Here is a 20,009-nt window from a genome sequence, read left to right on the forward strand (position 1 = left end):
CCGCATACACTGCAGCTGCCGCCGGCAAGTTATGCTGATGGTGCCGTTTGATCCCAAGGAAACCCTGAAATAAATGAATACTTGAAAAAATTTTTAAGTATCTATGGACTAGATCTTTTGAGATTTGAAAATATATTCAAACGATTAAATTACGACAGCAAAGGCTGGCTAAGGAAGGATGGTACTGAGAACGGAGTTGATACAAAATAACGTTATTTTGACGTACCAAAAGACAACTTTATCAATAGAGTAGCGTGGCTTTTCTCAAAAGTAGTTTCTTCATGGAAAGAATTTTATAATCGAGGCAAATGTATGGAAACGACCAAAACGAATTTCAGAATATTCCCTGTGGATGTTATAGAATTGTCTTGACCGTTTTTGTAATTTTTCAAATACTTCTCAAAAATTTCAAGTAACTTTGAGCATGTTGACTCACAGCAGGAAAACCAAACAACTTGCTTTTAACTTCCTTGACTTTTCTGGACAATTTTCAAGGAAACTCTGGCTTCAAGTATTGGAAGGGGTTTATCCGACTGATGTCTGAGAAAAAACAAAATTAAAATTGAACAACTTGCTTTTTTCTTCCTTGATTTTTCTGAACAACTTCCATGGAAACTTTCGCCTCATATAGTGGAATGGGCTCATCCAACTGAGGCCTGAAGAAGAATGAAATTATTAGAAAAGTCAGGTCAAGGTAGAGATGAGTAGAACACATAGGATGCTAGTTGACAACTGCTATAGTTCAACTCTATTATTTTAAATAATCCAAACAAACTCATCCATTAGTATTTCCACTGGTAAAAGTGGCTAAATTTTGAAGGGGAAAAATGCCTACTTTATCCACTCCCAGATCCAACTTTAAAAACCAAAACTGTACTTTTCCCTCTTCTCAAGCTATTGATTATTTCACGTTGCTCTCAGAAGGGTGATGAGAAAAGCAAAGGTGGTGTGGTACCATATGGAACGGCATAAGGAGAAATCACGGGCCACTTCTATCTTAGGGAATACTTATTGGTGTATCACAAGATACACTTGGAAGAATACTAAAGAGCAGCTATTTAAACAAAATAGTAAAACATGGAGGCATTAAAGTATGCTGTGAATATTGAAACAGAAGCAGAAATGCTTGCCTTACCTCCTTGACAACAGAAAAATAAACAAGAGTGATTGGTTACTTAGCGTACCTAAAAACACCACTTGACAACTTCTCCATCACATCCTTTAAGATACGTAGCTGGAAAGATCGTTAAGGTGGCAATTAACAGAGGGAGAACTGAACAAGGGAAGATGTTGGGCAGGTCACCCATTTAAGTTCAGCACTCTCAGAAGTTTGAGAATTTAAGTTACAGAAATTCTGTAGGCTGTGAAGTTTACCTAGAACACAGGGAAATGCGGAACCGACCTGAGACAAGTGGTGACATAAGAGAGCCTAAACTTCTAAGGACAAGTGACGACAGAAGCAAGCCTCATGCCTGGTCCTAAGTAATGACTAATGTTACCTCCAATCTGGAGAAAGAAAATGGTGTCGACTTTGCCTTTTAGCACTATGTATGGTATTTTTAGTTAAAAAACAATGTTAACACTCACGTCTCTTATGTTAGGTGCACATTTATTTACTAAACTGGCCGCTAATTAGCTCAAAATTTGTGTGCAGAAAAGTTAAACTGTGGTTTGTCGTGAAGGGAGTAAAAAATACTGTAACATTAAGAAAAAAACATGTAGTCACTTAATTGAAATTATAATATTAGGATTGAGAGTATGTGATTGCTAGTGCCAGCGAATGACACATGCCATATAATCACACAGTTGGAAGGAGGTCTCTGTTAAATCACAAGCAGCAACTGGCTCATGTGTGAACCCACTGAGGGGTCCCCACAAATGAGGACTAAAGTCTGATTCCGGGACTTTAGAATTCAGGACTTTAGAAAATGTAAATTAGAAAGTATGAACACAAACCATTTTATAGATTTTCTTAAAAAGGACCTAAAGAATATTCACATACTACAAATTCTCTACTTCTGTTAAACGAAAATGCCAACAGTAACTCTGAGAGAGTGTGTATAGGGAATTAAGTAACACAGGCAAAGCAGCCAGCCTAGCTACTGACATGTAAGATTCAAAACACGCCATCTAATGGTACTCTTAACACATGGTATTCTCTATTGTTAACATCCCATGATATTCTTTTTTTATGTTTATTTTATTTTGAGAGAGAGGGAGAGAGAGTGTACGCAAGAGTGCAGGGGAGGACCAGAGAGGAGAGGGAGAGAATCCCAAGCCGGCTCCATGTTGTCATCATGGAGCCTGATATGGGGCTCGAACCCATGAACCATGGGCTCATGGGCATGAACCATGAGATCACGAACTGAGCTGAAATCAAGAGTCGCATACTTAACCAACTGAGCCACCCAAGTGCCCCATCATCCCATGATATTCTTGATAATTACATTAGTGGACAATTAAGTTGCTTAAAATTGAAATCTGAAGAATTCTTCTAGAAAGTTAAAAATTAAGTTTATTTTCCAAATTTAATAGAAAAATATTTAATCAGAAATATTTTAAACTCACACATTCACTACATTAAGGGAAATTTCCAGTTTTGAAATGTATTTTGTAGGGGCGCCTAGCTGGCTTAGCTGGTAGAGCAGGTGACTCCTGATCTCGAAGTTGTGGGTTCGAGCCCCATAGTGGGTGTAGAGATTACTTAAAATCTTAAAAAAAGAGAAAGAAATGTATTTTTTAAAACTCAACATATGCAGGGTACTAATTAAATATTCCTATTTGAAAGCTCTGAATTGTCATTGCTCTTAGAGGAGGTGGGCCTTATAAGTACCATATGTATATACACACATTTAACAAAAGCAAAGTATGATATTCAGTAGAGAGAAACTCAAGGCTATGAAAGTGTCTTTCTTCACACACAGATATACCCTATTAGTAATAAGAACTTATATTTTATCCAATATATTAAAATTTTTACCAAGTGCAGCGGCCTTTAAAACAGTTACCTCCGAAATAAAAGTTTTATTCTTAAGTTTGACCCTGCTCTAAAGAGAATTGGACCATTCTTTTGGAACTGATTTCACATTCTCAAGATAATATTTCATTACTTTCACCAAAACTGGAATGATTTGGCTTCATTCACCAGATTTTTCTCTAAATGAATTCCATAAAAAGAAAAAAATCAAACCCATCTTCATTTGACCAAGATTTCCTGGCACTGCTCATCTTACAACACCCCACAAACTCTTTAATGCAGACAGGCATTCTGAAATGTCTTCTCTAATAGCTCCATGATAGCTTAGATTAAGGATGCAGCCTGTCAAGGTGATGTGTAATTTCTGTAATGACAAGTTGAAAATGAAACAAAATTTTGCATGTATCTTAGAGTTTCTCTCCCATTCAACTCACAAACCAGCAAGACTGTCTGGGTGATTCCTGTCCCACCACTTTCTAGCTGCATCCTTGGGCATGTATTAACCTTTCTGTGCTTCAGTTTCTTCACCTGTGAGAAAGGGATAATGATAGTATTTACACTTCATAGTGCTGTTTCCATGTTTAAATAAATTAATACCTACAGAGCACTTGGAATATTGTTTGCCATCTCAATGAGAGTTAGCTACTATTATTATTAATTATCATTATTAAAGAATTTAATGATGAGAGTACATGGTAAATTTCAAGCCAGAAACTCAAGTCAGTAGATAAAAAGGATATAAAGATATTTTCCCTGTTGTACATTTGACAAATTCCAAACTTCATCATTAAGGAAAGCCACCGTCGCTCCCTTGAGGAAAAGGCAATGGCTATCTGGAGGATCCAACTTGGAGAGAATACACAAAGATTGATCATTTACTGTGAGTTTAATAGCAGAAGGATGATTGTTATCTTGAGCCAGAAAAACTTCTATGCAAATTAAATACCCAAAGCACAAATAATCAGCACACAAACTTCAGCAACAATATGTGAACTGTAATGTTTTCTTTTCTAATTCATTGTCCAAAAGGCCATTGTAGAGATGACAGAGTGGTAGCCTGTGTGTACACATTCACGAGTACATGTGTGAGCACTGAGATTTCTGGCTGCTACTTACCAGTTATCTTCATGAGGATGTCGGAAAATCAGTGAAGATTAATATAGGAGAACTATGGTATTTGCATATCAACCACGATAATATTTAATTTGAATACTGTTGAGAAATATAATTTTGGTACACAATGTATAAACACACGTATGTAGTAAATTCCAATTTGAATAACTGGGAAGCTGTCATAATTTTATATAGAAAATATTTTGGTACATATATGTCAACAATGTTGTTACTGAGAAAAAAAAAAAAAACACCTTATTTGAGATACTACTAAAAAATTCAAAAGTCACTATTTCCAAACCACTAAATGAAAGTTGAATGAACTCCTCTCCTAGGCACTATTTCTACATTTTGGCTGATATATACCTAAAGTAAAAAAAGAAACCTACATTTCTTTGGAAACAGGTATAATTCAGAATTTATAATTTCTCTACATCTTGCCTCAAAAGACTTAGGCATTATTCGTTGTTAATTACCTCCTTTTAGTGTAATAGTAATGCTTTATTGTTTCTGATAATACCTGCAGGTTTTCTTCTGTTGTTACCCAATGGCCTCCAACACCAAGAAGTGTGATGATATCATGTTTATGTGGTAGTAGTTGTAATTTTACAGCTGGTTCATCATCTTTATTATATAATCTCACTTACAAGGGAGTAGTTTAAAAAAAGAGAGAGAGAGAGAGAGACAAGAAATATATTTTATAGTAATCTGGCAAAAATTTATTCTTCAAACTAGTCTTCTTTACTTTTTAATGTAGGAATGAGAAAGTTAGAAACAATAACACACAATATATTCAGACACCTTAAAATATACTTTTTGCATTAAAACTGGCCATAGAATTTACTCTAGATGTAATTATAAGTAAAATAACTAAAGACAAAAAACTTGTTTTCATTTGAAAACCAGGCAAGGTAACATAACCTCTTTAATAATAACATTGATAGCTTACTTCTTGGGGAAAAGTTGACTTCTGATTAAGGAGCTCAAGATAGTCATACTTTGACTTAATGATTGGAAATGTATATTTGAAAAGTTAATGAAGCACACATTCACTTTCATTGAAAGATTTTTCTAAGTTAATTTCAAGTCTTGAAAATACTGGTTAAAAACAAACACATTAAGATGGTCACAGACATATTCATCTATGATTCTCATCACAGAAGATAATCTTAACAAAGTATGAACAGAATCCCTTGGCAGGCTTGTGAATCTTATCTTTCACGTGCAATGGCACTACCTAAGTGTGTACAGATTAGGTGTTAAATAGATACTACCTAACAAAAGTTCAAGGAATATAAAAATGGAACAAAATTCTGGGGCGCCTGGGTGGCGCAGTCGGTTAAGCGTCCGACTTCAGCCAGGTCACGATCTCGCGGTCCGTGAGTTCGAGCCCCGCGTCAGGCTCTGGGCTGACGGCTCGGAGCCTGGAGCCTGTTTCCGATTCTGTGTCTCCCTCTCTCTCTGCCCCTCCCCCGTTCATGCTCTGTCTCTCTCTGTCCCAAAAATAAATAAAAAATGTTGAAAAAAAAAATTAAAAAAAAAAAAAAATGGAACAAAATTCTGTACTTTTTTCCAAACAGAGATTACAGAAGTCAACCGTCCAATGCAGGGCAGCCAGACACAGCAGAACTGACTAAGTATCTGGCTGAGATCTGAACTAATGTGGATTATCTGGGAACCACTGAGGAGATCATGTGTGTCCATTTCCCGTAGAGACACTTAAACTCCAATGCCTGTATTTTAGAGATAAGCATGTTCTCCCTTCCAGACAGTGTTTACAATGGTAATAAAGAAGCTCCAGTTTAAATAGAAAAGTTAAAAACAGAACATGACATCAATTTAATAAGTATGTTAGTAATTATTCCCTGGTTATATATATTTATTTTGAAATCCATCCATCACACTACAAAAATAACACAGACTACTGATTTAGTAAAGTACCCACCTCCAGCATCTAGGACAATATCTACTCCCAGGCCACCTGTTTCTTCTAAACAGCTTTCAGCAACATGGGCTTTCCCATTAGATACATCGATGACTCGGGCTGTAAAGGTCAGGAAGTCAGGCAATTGTAAGAAAAACAAGTAAATCTCTGTTCTCTGAAATGTGTTGAGTGGTTCAAATAATTACTGGATCCAAACTGTACTTTTTCTCTTCTAAGCCAACAGTGGTAAGATCAATTTAAAGTAAGGGACTCTTCTATTACATTAAAAAAATATATTGAACATTTTGTGGATAATGTGTTCCAAGGCTTGTCTGTTCAACAGAGGACTGTTCCCTATAGCTAAAAGATATATAGCCAGAACAGAAAATCTGTAAACCCCAGAGATACATATATTAAGGCAGAGACTGAAAGATTAAGCAATTTCTCAAGTATGTTTAGATTTAATACAGTTTAAAGCTAAAAAGCCAAATATGTACTTGTGTGATACGGTACTTCTCTATTAGAGGCTGCTTTATCCTTTTTCAGTCATAGAAATCCACTCCCCGCCCCCACTGCCTTCCCCAGTTGTTCCCCAAAATGAAGAAAAATCATGAAGGTTAAGGGAACAAAACATGATTATTTTCAGCATAGTGAAATTTAACTATTTTTAACTGGTTGCTTTAGAGTATTATATCAATAGAACAAGCCAATGAGTGAATAAAACAAAATCTCAGCTTTGAACTCGCAAATGAAGACACAGGTTTATAATTTGTTTTGTATATTTTAGCACCTTTCTGTAAAAAAGAATTCCTCTTAGAGCTGCTCAGACTGGAGGTGTAGAACAACAGTGATCTAATATGTGGGCGACAGGGGTGAGCGTGGGGAGGACACAAGGAAAAGGGAACTGAGGCAGCCGGGAAGGGCAGGGTTAACCAGTAAGAAATCTTTCTCTTCAACACAGTTCATTTTCAAGCTCTTATAACTTTTCCTCCAGTCCCTGCCTTAATCTTTCTTCTATGTCTTGGTTACCTCTGCTAGAAGCGTAATGTAACAATGGGAGTAATGTAGGCTTCAATGGTAGACAAGGGTGGGTGCAAATCCCACTCCAATCCTTTCAGTCATATATCCTTGGACAAGCTAGTTAAATTCACTAGATGCTGCTCCCTGGCTCACGAACACAGGGTTGATGACTTAAGGACATATCATTCACATTAACACTCAATGAACCTTTCCTTCCTGCCTGCCTGCCCTTCACATGTACTCTGCTCATCCTATTTTCTCTTCATCTGTTAGTTTTTCCATTCCTATCTTTTCTCCGCTCCTTGTTCATTTTCTTCAGTCTCTATTTTCTTTTTTCCTTCCATATGCACTGTTGTGCGGTCAGGTTTAATCTTCTCATTTTTTGTTGAGCACATTTTTAAAAAATTCCAGTACAGTTAACATACAATGTTAAATTAGCTTCAGGTGTACAATATAGTGATTCAACAATTCTATACATTACTTAGCACTCACCACGGTAAGTGTGCTCTCAATCCCCTTCACCTATTTCACCTGTCTCCCCACCCACCACCCCTCTGGTGACCATGTTTGTTCTCTAGAGTTGAATCTGTTTCTTAGTTTGGCTCTCTCTTTCTTCTTTTCTCCTTTACACATTTGTTTTGTTTCTTAAATTCCACCAGTGAAATCATAGGGTATTTGTCTTTCTCTGACTAGCTTATTTCGCTTAGCATTATACTCTCTAGCTCCATCCATGTTGTTGCAAATGGCAGGATTTCACTCTTTTTTATGGCAGAGTAATATTCCATTGCAGATAAACCACATTTTCTTTATACATTCATCTACCAATGGACACTTGGGCTGCTTCCATGACTTAGCTATTGTAAATATTAATGCTGCAGTAAACATATGGGCGCATGTATCCTTTTGAATTAGTGTTTTATATTTTTTAGGTAAATACCCAGTAGTGTGATTACTGAATCACAAGGTATTTCCATTTTTAACTCTTTGAGGAACCTCCATATTGTTTTCCACAGTGGCTGCACCAATTTGCATTCCCTCCAGCAGTGCATTAGGGTTCCTATTTCTCCATATCCTCTCCAACACTTGTAGTTTGTTATTGATTTTAGCCATTCTGACAGGTGTGAGAGGATATCTCATTGTAGTTTTGATTTGCATTTCCCTGATGATGACAGCTGTTGAGCATCTTTTCATGTCTGTTGGCCATCTTTATTTCTTTGGAGAAACATGTATTCATATCGTTAGCCCATTCATAATTGGATTATTTGCTTTCTGAGTGCTGATTTTGCATATCCAATAAATATCGGATACTAACTCTATCAGAGACGTCACTTGTAAATATCTTCTCCCATTCAGTAGGTTGTCTTTTAGTTTTGCTGATTGTTTCCTTTGCTGTGCAGAAGCTTTTTCTTTTGATGTAGTCCCAATAGTTTATTTTTGCTTTTGTTTCCCTTGCCTCAAGAGACATATCTAGAAAAATGTTGCTATGTCAATGTCGGAGAAATTACTGCCTGTCCTCTTTTCTAGGATTTTTATAGTTTCACGTCTCACATTTAAGTCCCTAGGTTCACTTTTTTAAGAGCTCCCCAGTCTCCACCATGTCCTATTCATTATAAACTACATCTGAGCTGGGTTTTCTGTGTAAGTGGATTATCTTCCTTCCTAGTGTATCACAGAAAACAGACAACTTTAGAGGTATATATCACTGGGTAAAAGAGGTTGAGAAACCTACAAGGTGATACAAACATATATTGATTTATTGAGTAAAACAAAGAGGTATCAGGTATTGTGAAACTGTGTCAAAGTTCAGCTAATTCAAACTTGGGTAAGTTGCTAACAATGGGGCAAAAAAACCCACTGAGAAATGTAGGTTTAAAAAGAATAAAAATTAAAACTATCACTTAGGTAAACTTGGACTTAGCGCAGATACTAAGTGCATTTTATCAGTGACTTTCATTTGGGAGTTTGTACTTTGTTTTACGAGTACAGCCTTTAAAGCCATATGCCTTTGGGGCACCTGGGTGGCTTGGTCGGTTAAGCGTCCGACTTCGGCTCAGGTCATGATCTCACGGTCCGTGAGTTCGAACGTCGCGTCAGGCTCTGTGCTGACGGCTCAGAGCCTGGAGCCTGATTCAGATTCTGTGTCTCCCCCTCTCTCTGCCCCTCCCCTGTTCATGCTCTCTCTCTGTCTCAAAAATAAATAAACGTTAAAAGAAATAATAAAAAAAAAAATAAAGTGATATGCCTTTAAAATTTTCTGTTTAAAAGTCTGTGTTGAGTAATATTACCCACCTAGAGAAGGCCTAAGTCTTTCAAGGCATTGCTTGTCTTCGAGGCTGCCTGCTGTGGAAATCACTTTGGCTCCTCTGTGGTGTGCTAACTGAATAGCTATCATACCAAGTGCCTGTGTGGAAAAAAAATACAAAATAGGTTTATAGATATAAGGCAGACGCCACAGCTAACTTCTTTTATAGGCTGTTTAATAAAGTATAATAGTTTGAGTGCTACTTTAGTATAGTTTTTAATGTTATCTGATAAAATAAGGAAAAACAATATGGACAAGGTTGAGACATTTGGTTGACTCGCTTCTTCACAAGGAGTGGCAGAACAGGTGCATGTACCACCTGCTTTCACCCAGTCTGGCCACTGCATGTAATTTCAAGATGGGGGGCTGCATTCAGACACTTGGCCTCAGAAAGAGAAAAATGGGCTTTTACAGGCCTTGTCAGCACGGTGGTCTAAGCTAATTTCATATTATGTGTGAGTCCAGCTACTTTTCTTTTAAAGATCAAAGCACCTTCAAAAGATCCATCCTTTTGCTGACCTGAGGGGTCAGTTCAGGGAAAACCTATTATCTTGATGCTGGACATCAGGCTGAAGCCAATGACAAAGACAGGTCTGCCTGTTTTGCAAAAGAAAAGCAGGGGAAATAAGAATTTTCATTAACGGCCAGACAGAAAATAAAACTCTAACAACTCACCCCAAGTTTTGCAACATTGTGTTTGTAACAGAATCTATTTTTATGTAGTTTTAATGTCTTGAGCTATTCTTTTGGTGGTACATGTAATATGTTGACATTAGCAATATTTTTTACCTTGTGTGATCCATCTGTAAATGCAATCAATACCTTATTAACTTAAGTGTGAGGGATATACAAAATTGGTAGGGAGTTTTAGGGCATTGCTTCAAAGATTTCATGAGCTATTTCAGGCTTTGTGTCATAGGCATAAAAACACAGCTTGTGGCAATGTACTAGCAGATTCAAAGTAATAAGAAACTAAATACACTTAAGAAGTTTTATCTCCTATTAATAAAGGCTGCCTATTTTAACAAAATGGGAATTTGATAAAGAAATCAATGAATAAGCTGTTGGCAAAGAATTATGTCAGCAAGTGGGTGGCCTGTTTCCTAAGTTTGCTGGATTTTGATCTTTTTTTTTTATTTACTTATTTTGAGAGAGACAGAGACGGCACAAGTGGGGGAGGGGCAGAGAGAGAGGGAGAGAGAAACCCAAGCAGGCTCCATGCTGTCAGCTTAGGGCCTGATGTGGGGCTCGAACTCACAAAATGTGAGATCACGACCTGAGCTGAAACCGAGAGTCAGATGCTCAACCGAATGAGCCACCCAGGTGCCCCAATTTTGATCTGTTTCTTAACAGAACTATTAGCACCTACACTTGCTCCATCCATTATCAGCACTGATTTTCCAGAAGAGAGATGAGAAAGATAATGCAGAGCCGTATAGGCTCGCACTCCATCCCGAATGGTTCCAGCGGCTTCTGTCCATGTAACTTTTTCTGGCTTGTGAACTGTCAGAAAGAACAAGAGTAAACAATCAGTTTGCAAGTCCCATTAATTCTGCTTCCTGGATCTCTGGATCTCTGTTTCTCTCCATCTCTGGCTCCCACCCTGGTGCTGGCCCAAGCCTCTACTCCTATTATCCTTACCTACATTTCGGTTTCCCTAGTTCCATTCTCACCCATACATAGTGCACCCTCAGCATAGGAGCTGGTATGTGTGTGCATTTTTTAAACATTATATTCTGAAATAAAACCCATGCAGGGGCGCCTGGCTGGCTCAGTCCGGTTAAGCATCTGACTCTTGATTTAGGCTCAGGTCACGATCTCATGGTTCGTGAGTTTGAGCCCCGTCTCGGGCTCTGCACTGATAGCACGGAGCATGCTTGGGATTCTCTCTCTCTCCTTCTCTCTGTCCCTCCCCTGCTCAGGTATGCCCTCTCTCTCTCTCTCTCAACATAAATAAACATGAAAAAAAAAAAAAAAGAATTACACATTAAAAAAAACATATGCAATAAAGTACATGAAACATAAGTACAGATGGATGAATAAATACAGAGCAAATATACAAGTAATCACCACCCTAACAGCCCACACCCCAACAGCCTTAGCCTGGTCTCTCTGGCCAGAGGCTGCCACCATTCTAACTTCATTTCTTATTCACCTTCCTAGTTTATGACCCAAGTATGCATTCCTAAACAGTGTCATTTAGTTTTGCCTGTTTCTGAACTTTATCTAAATGGAATCATAGCATATGCATTCTTTTCTATCTTGCTTTTCCCCTCAGCATTGTTTTTAAGACATGCCCCTTTGTGTAAACGTGGCTGCAGTGCTTTCATTCTTAGGGTGTTTTATGGCATTCCACTACATGAAAACACGTTCGTTTGGTGACCCACTTTCCAGTTTGGGGCATTTGTGTCGTTCTCAGTTGTTGGCAGTTATAAACAATGCTGCTAAGCATGCTCTCATATAAAAGATGGTGTTATGCTGTTGCATGGGTTTTCTCTAGGCTATTACTTGGGAACGGAAATCCCAGGTTACAGGTATACTGCCTTCAACTTTACTGCATACTGGCGAAGTGGCTGTATGAATTTATTTTCCCACAGCTGTGTAAACAGAACTCCTATTACTGTGAACGTCTCTATCAACCCCTCGTATTAGTATACATTCTTACCGATCATGTGGCTGTGTAATGGTTTCTTAATGTGACTTCAACTTGCTTTTCCCTCACTACTGCTAACACTGAGCACCTTTCTGTGTTTCTGGGCCATCTGGAATTCCTTTTGTGAAGTAATTGTTCAAGTGTTTTATCAATTTTTCTGTTATTTTTGTCTTTTCTTATTGATTTATAGGGCTTTATTTAATATCTATCTATCTATCTATCTATCTATCTATCTATCTATCTATCTATCTATTATAGAGAGAGCACATGTGTGAAAGGGGTAGAGGGAGAGAAAGAGAAAACCTCAAGCAGGCCTCATGCTCAGTGTGGAGCCTGACATAGGGCTTGATCCCATAACCCTGGGATCATGACTTGGGCTGAAATCAAGAGTTGGATGTTTTACCTACCGAGACACCCAGGCGCCCCTAATTTATAGGAATTTAAAAATATATTCTAGATGAATCATTCACTTGTTTATGTGTTATAAATATTATTTTCAACTTTATAACTTCTTTTCAGTCTCTTTCATGGTGGCTTTGGAAAACAGAAGTATCAGAATGATCTTTTAAAAACATAAATAACATGCTAACATTGATCTGTTTAAAATTCATCAATGGCTTAACAACACACTTGAAGCAAAATGCAAACTCCTAATATAGTTTAAAGACCTCTATATGATCTGATCATTAAGCTGTTCCTTAATACATTTAATCATTAGGCTCTTATGCTGTACACCAAATGTGATTTTTTTAAAAAAATTTATTTATTTATGGAGAGAGAGTGAGAGAGCGCAGGCGGAGGAGGGGTGCAGGGAGAAAGAGAGAGAATCCCAAGCAGGCTCCATGCTCAGTGTGTAGCTTGACATAAGGCTCGATCCCACAACCCTGGGATCATGACCTGAGCCGAGATCAAGAGTCAGACGCTCAACCGACTGAGCTACCCAGATGCCCCCAAATGTGGGCGCCTAAGGTCAACTTTATTACATTTCCCTAGTCTTTACTAGCTCTTTCAAATGTTTTTCCTCAAAAGTTGAGATGGTACAGTACAGGACAGTGAGCATTGCATTTACCAAATGGTGCCATCTAGTGGGCAAGTGAGTACCTACGCATACACGCTGTGCCATCTAGTGGGCAAGTGAGTACCTACGCATACACGCTGAAAATGTTCAGACAGGCAAGGCATTAAAATAGAGCACCAGATGGTATCACACATGGTACTTTATTCTTTACCAAACTCTTAAAGGTACCTATTCTCCCAATTTTCTTGATTATAAAATGCGGTTCAGGGTAATTAATTTGTCTGAGGCCATATAGCTAATAAATGTGAATGCCTGACTCTAAAGTACATCTACTCGCACAGTGCATGCTCAAGATACATGAAGTTTATTTTTGTTTCTGGGCAATGTCTCCCATTATAAGAATTAGGGCTACCTGTATTTTCATTAAGAAATCAAACACGTAGTCCTTTAAAAAATGCTAACAGTAATCAAACTACACTTAGATAGCAAAGAGTGTAACATTCCATGGTTACATGTGGTTTAATGTTGAGGTTCTTGCTTTTGTGTTAGGTGATGATCCACAAGTGTTTATTATGTTATAGAAACTGAAAATATAAATAAAAGAGCCATATAAGGACCATAACAACAGCATATCAAACCCAAGAATTACAATTTCAATTCTATATTAGGTCTAATAAAATAATGCAGAAAATGTGTACCAAATTTTGAATGAAAAAAATTATTCTTTGACATAAATGTCTTAAGAACTGAAAGCACAAAAGAGCTGGAAGAATTACTCAGCTTCTTAACTTTAATATTCTGTAAAATGATTAATAAGGCATTTTGGGGACGCTGTTTGGAACCTAATTCTTTGGTGTGGTGACAGAACAGACTTATTTGAAGGCGACTGGGTGCTGAACTTTCATTTAAAAAAATCACTAAAGAATTAGTAGAAACTAAAAGAGTTGTGCTACACTGAATATTTCCTCCAGCAAATCTTCAGGGACTGTACTGAAATTATTTCCTCTTTTGTTGGAGCTGCAACAGGGCTTAGAGGGTATCTAGTTTGGTGAATGTGTCCAGTGTCTTGCCCAAAGACAAGCTGTCACAGTAAGTGGCCATTCTGAAAGTTCCTCTTTCAAAGAAACATTTTACTGTATTTTCTTTCTTAAGGAATATCTGGAATTGTATTCTTTATAGATGTTAACGGATTTCTGGACTATAATATTCCTGATTTGTAGGAAAATAAAAGGTCTTTTGTGTGGGTTGCTTGTCTTGGTTTAAGCTTTATAGCTAGGAAACTAATGTTCCAATTTGCTTTGCTCCTTCTGGTCCATTTTATAATTCTCCAGTGTTCAGCAACAGCTAAAAGAATGGGCCTTATTTTGTTCGTTTCTTCAATACTTAACTTTCTATACCAATTTAATTTAGGGAACTTAGTCAAAACTCAAGCCTGGGAATCCAAATGAAAGGTTTTAGTTGATTCCACAGTTACAAGGTTCTCAAAAGGATAGCTGAAATAAGGCCCAACGACATTCTGGGATCAAAAACAGTACAGTTACTTGTAAAAAAGCTAGTGATGGTCCTCAATTTTCAAATTGCATAGCATCAAAATAGCTATGGATCAAAGACTTTCATGGCATGGTATCTGAAAGTGAGCTGTATCATTCAAAGGAAGACACATACTTGGCTCCATTATCTAGGTTTAATACACATATAAATAAGCATAGGCCCCAGATTTCCAGAAAAATGCCTTTTGAAATTAATTAAAATTTTTTTTAATGTTTATTTATTTTTGAGAGAGAGAGAGAGAGAGAGCGAGAGCATGAGCAGGGAAAGGGCAGAGAGAGAGGGAGACACAGAATCCAAAGCAGGCTCCAGGCTCCGAGCTGTCAGCACAGAACTCAACACGGGGCTCGAACCCACAAACTGTGAGATCATGACCTGAGCTGAAGTCGGGTGCTTAACTGAGCCACCCAGGCACCCCTGAAATTAATTTTTTTAAAGTACATTCTACCCCCATCATGGGGCTTGAACTCACAACCCTAAGATAAAGAGTCACATGCTCTACTGACTGAGCCACCCAGGAGCCCTTAGATTTTTGTATATTTTTAAGTTCAATTGATAACCAAGAATAAGAAGTTAAAAAAACAAAAATTCTTCACCTGAAACTAACATGACATTGTATGCCAACTATACTTCAATTAAAAAAAGATTCTGATCAGGGATATAATTTCAGAGTCAAGAAAGAAACCACTTTTCAAATCTCTGTCCATGGTAGTGTAAGTGAAACTTAAAGGTCTATATATTGTTTGGTCTGAATATGAATTTTACTGATATTAATATAAGCTAGCAGTGTTCATGTGACCAGCCAACAGTTATTTATTACTCAAGGTAGATGCAAATACAACACAATGTTACTAAACACCACGCATCAAAGACGTAAGACTTACATGGGCTGCAAAAGACTGGCACGTACCCAAGTAATGCTCGTGCACTCTAACAACTTCACAAAGCCCGGGGTCTTCAGAATCTAGTGGCAGAATTCCTGGAAATTAACAGGAGAAACTTCAGGGAAACAATCTCAAAATGAATTCGCTACTAATGAGTTGCTGGTATTAGTCTAAATTTTGTTCAATGGAATTTTGAGGAAGATTCCAGTCATTACTAGTGTGGGGAAGGGAGAGACCTCAGAAGTATGGAAGGGAAGTGGATTGTTCATTTTCTGTCATGCATGCTCATCACCTGTACTATCTTTTACTCCCTCTTCTTTCACCTTGGAGTGATGGTAAAGGCAGTGGCCAATGTACAGAGCCAAGTCAGAGTCTTGGGGGCATCTGGTTCCTCATTAAAATTGTCCCTGGTGAATAGCTACCTTCCCACAGTTTGGTTCTTTAAGACACCCTAGTACACTTCCAGTAAAATCTCATTTCCTCTACACTAGTTTGATTTTATTTTTGGTCTCTTATAAAAAGAATCTTGAGTAACACACTGTCATTGACTTCTTGGACAAATAAAGATATGAAAGACAGAAATAAATAGTCCAAGAAACATAGGAGTCAAAGGCAATACCAGAAAAAGCTGATGAAAAACCTCTCTACAAATCCGTTTTCAACAACTTCAAGCAAGCCATAAAGTAAAATATTTTCTCAGTTTAGGTGAATATCTTCCTATGAATCTTTTTCCATAGAGAAAGGGTTAATTTTTGAGACTATTAAAGTCATATTTTATATGTTTGTGTGACTGTTAGGATAGAATAGTATAAATATATATATTTGCAAAATAGTATTCACTCTGGATTTCTAAAATAGCCAATAAACTAAGTGTTTCCAGTAAAATTTTGGTTTTACAAGAGTAGAGAGGGAGCATCTCTGCGAAATGCAAGCTGGATATGGAGAGCAGGGCCTCCATATGGCCTGGCAGACAGCAGTGTTCAAACAGGTGACCTGTGACTGCATTTCTCAGAGTCTGCAGTCTAGCCACAGGCTGGGGTCCTGTCAAGAAAGGACGGTACCAACCACAGTATCAACTATGGTCATCTTTCCATCTACAATATTGTTCAATAGTCAAATATTAGAAAGTATTAACGTGAATGGAACTAGAGGGTAAGGAATCTACTCCTGAAATCATTATTGCACTACATGCTAACTAACTTGGATGTACATTAAAAAATTAAATTAAATTAAAAAAAAAAAAGAAAGTTTTAAATATTCTGTTATTGAGAGTGAATTCCCAATTTTCTTCATTGATGGATATCTGCAAGCAAATTCCAAAAAGTCAGGATATATGTATTCTTCCATACAAAGCAGGGGACACAATAAACATTAATAACTGTCTCAGAAAAAGAAGAGATGACAGTAAAATAGATTGGACTTGAAATAGGGCTATAAATTGTAACTTACCAACGACTTCATCATCTGGTTGAAAGAATGATACCTTGTTTCCAACTAAAGAGGGGAGAAAATTAACAATTCGTATTGTGAGGTTATTAAATACTACTCAATTACTTAGCTATTGAAACAAATCCATGGGTTTATATTAAAAAAAAGTCACTGACTCCGAGGAAAGGCCAAGAACTTCTAGGGCACTTTGATGGTCTATAAATACTGTAGAACAGAGTACTTCAAATCTGGATTCTCCACATAATTCTCCATAAAATCTGGGTCATGTGGCTGTTGACACCACAGAGAAGGATGTCTCTCTCTTTAGCTAAGGATGAAGGAAAATAATTGACTCCACAACTCTTATGAGGATTATACTGCTTTCCACCCCTCCTGTGGCTGGCCCAATCTTCTATCATTATTTTAGTTGCAGAACCTCAGACATACAATGGCAGATTCTGGTAAGAGTCATGCATAAAATTACTTTGATTTGGGATTACAATAGAAATAAATTCACACTGGTGCCAAGAGATTTCTTGGAACTACACAGAAATGATAGTTACATTTTCTCTGCACATGTAGAGAAAAAGCCTCTACAGTTAATTCTTCTGTTTTGTTTTTTTTTTTAAAGGACAACAACCTTGGCCTCCCCTTTTATTATTATTTTTTTAATTTATTAATTTGAGAGGGGCGGGGAGACAGAGCACATGTGTGAGCTCACGAATGGAGGAGGGGCAGAGAAGGAGGGAGAGAGAGGAATCCCAAGCAGGCTCTGCACTGTCAGCACACAGCTCAATGTGGGGCTCGAACCCACAAACTGTGAGATCATGACCTGAGCTGAAACCAAGAGTTGGACACTTAACTGAATGAGCCACCCAGGCGCCTCTCAGTCAATTCTTTAGAATATTTTTGTTCAAATAGTTACAAGAAGAAAGGAGAGGAAACCCCAAACATCATTGAATGCCTACTTGTAGTAGGCATTCAGCCCATGAGGTAGGCATTATTAGTCCTCGTTACCAGACACCAAAACTGAGGTAGTTCAAGGAAGGAAGATGGAAGCTGGAAATCTGGAAGTGGCCTCTGTGGCTGGACAGCAGCAAGACAGTTCCAGAAATCATCTGTTGGTGCTCCACGAGATACCCTAAGTTTGATATTCCTACTTTTAAGTCCTCTTTTCACAGTTTGCTCTTTCTTTGGATCCCTCCTGCACCAACATCCCTCAGTATTTGCGGCTTCTGATGCACTGTACTTTCCTTTCCCTTCCCTTTCCTTTCCCTTTCCCTTCTGCTGCTGTGCAGTCTTCCTGGGATCACTCTGATCTTTTTCAATTGGCTTCCGTCACACTCCTTACCATCTTCCTCCAAATCAGATCCTATTCTCTTCTCAATTAGTGGCACCAATTCATACCTTAACCAGAATCGGGTAAATCACTCCTGGCTCTTAAACCTGTTTTTATTTCCCTGTTGCAGTTAATTATTCAGTCCTGCTGACTTTATTTCCTCAGTATTTCGTGAACACATACCTCTGCCACCACTGTCTAGTCTAGTTTATGGACTTTGTCATCTGTTGTTGCCTGTTAGTCTATGCCTCAACCAGTCCTCTTGCCTACAGCCTCAAAAGTACCCTTCATATGGCCACAACAATAATCTCCCTAAAACCCAATCTGACATATGGAGCTCATTATGGCTCTAGCCCTTGTCTACCTTCCTGCTTCATATTTTGGGGGGAAGGAATCAGTGTTCATATCATTAAAATATTTTGTTATCTTTAATTCTGCTGTTTTTAAAGGAGAATTTTAACACAATGTTTCTCTGCTGCCAAGTATGTTGCCTCCGACTCCTGCCCAGAACTTTGCTTTTGCTCTAGCAATACCAAACTCTACAGAGTCTTACAATGCATCACATGACTACTTGCTTCTGTCTTTGTTCATGATATCCTCTGTGTTGAGTATGATTCTCCTCCTTGCTGTCTGGTTAACTTACCCAAGAAGCCTTCCCTGTTTCTTCTGGCAGGGTTGGGTATCTCTCTTCTGAGCTTTCATAATAATCTGCTCATATGTATGTATCTGTCTTTCCCCTAGATAGTAAATTCTTTGACAGCAGGGGACTTTGTCTTATTTAATATCCCAAGCGCTTAGCAAATGCTTACTAAATGTCAGATGATATAAATGAATGAATTAAATGACTCATCATGTTCTAGCTGTTAAAATTTTTACTTTTACTTTCCTACATTCTGAGCAGAAGAAAGAAGAAATTGTATTTTAGCTATATCTGAAGAAAACATTGAGGAAGAGTCAAATATATTATAGATTAAAATCACAGGTAAAACTCAAATAGTCGAACCCACATTATATACTCATTCATTCATTCATTCATTCATTCATTCACATATGCAGAAAGAGCAAACATATTGACTGATCATGAACTACCAATTAGCAATGAATATGAAACATAGATCTATTTAGAAACAAATTATCTCAGGGCATCTGGGTGGCTCAGTTGCTTAAGTATCTAACTCTTGATTCGGCTCAGGTCATGATCTCACGGCTTGTGGGATCAAGTCCTGCGTCAGGCTCTGTGCTGACCGTGTGGAGCCAGCTTGGGATTCTCTCTCTCCCTCTCTCTCTGCTTCTCTCCTGCCTGCACGTGTATACATGTGCATGTGTACTCTCCCTTTCTCTCAAAATAAATAAACATTAAAAACAACGATCTCAAATACTTAGGCTTACTGTCTTGCATGTTAAGACCACTACTTACTCATTATTTATTAAATAAAACTTAGAAACAATTTTTTTTTAAATTTAAGGCGACCATAAAATCTTACTGGTTATTTCTCCCAAGAACCCATTTTTGTATGAGCAAACTGCTTAACTTTTAAATGCTCAATTTTAGGCAAACATAACAAATTGAATGTGAATACAGTTTCTATTATAAATTTGGCCCAAAGCCCACTTACACAGGCAATTTATGGTTTGTAAATATCATAAAAAGAACAATGTTGATCATTCTATTCCATATGATTACTCATGGATTTAAACACATAATCCCTAAATATTTACTAAACTCTAATAAGCTCTTCAATTATAAAACACCAATTAAGTTCCATTTTTCTTTTTAATTAAAAAAGGGAAACATTTCTGTAT

At 37.6% G+C, this 20,009-nt stretch overlaps 1 protein-coding gene across 4 annotated transcripts in view; it reads right to left on the bottom strand.

Moving 5' to 3' along the window:
• Positions 1-115: 115 nt before the first annotated feature.
• CRYZL1 (crystallin zeta like 1) overlaps positions 116-20,009 on the bottom strand; it is a 34,043-nt gene continuing 14,149 nt past the window's right edge. For 2 of the 4 annotated variants that reach the window (XM_058732494.1, XM_058732491.1), the window contains 9 exons: positions 16,889-16,933; positions 15,466-15,534; positions 10,706-10,839; positions 9,324-9,435; positions 6,036-6,134; positions 4,611-4,732; positions 3,718-3,823; positions 1,185-1,230; positions 116-656 (listed from right to left, as the gene is read on the bottom strand). In XM_058732494.1, coding sequence (XP_058588477.1) covers positions 557-656; positions 1,185-1,230; positions 3,718-3,823; positions 4,611-4,732; positions 6,036-6,134; positions 9,324-9,435; positions 10,706-10,839; positions 15,466-15,534; positions 16,889-16,933 — 833 coding nt within the window. In that variant the 3' untranslated portion in view covers positions 116-556. Of the gene's footprint in view, positions 657-1,184; positions 1,235-3,411; positions 3,506-3,717; positions 3,824-4,610; positions 4,733-6,035; positions 6,135-9,323; positions 9,436-10,705; positions 10,840-15,465; positions 15,535-16,888; positions 16,934-20,009 lie in introns of all 4 variants that reach the window. The other 2 variants (XM_058732493.1, XM_058732492.1) reach the window with 2 other exon arrangements.

The sequence above is a fragment of the Neofelis nebulosa genome, chromosome 5 (genome assembly GCF_028018385.1).
Source record: "Neofelis nebulosa isolate mNeoNeb1 chromosome 5, mNeoNeb1.pri, whole genome shotgun sequence".
Lineage (NCBI taxonomy): Eukaryota > Metazoa > Chordata > Mammalia > Carnivora > Felidae > Neofelis > Neofelis nebulosa.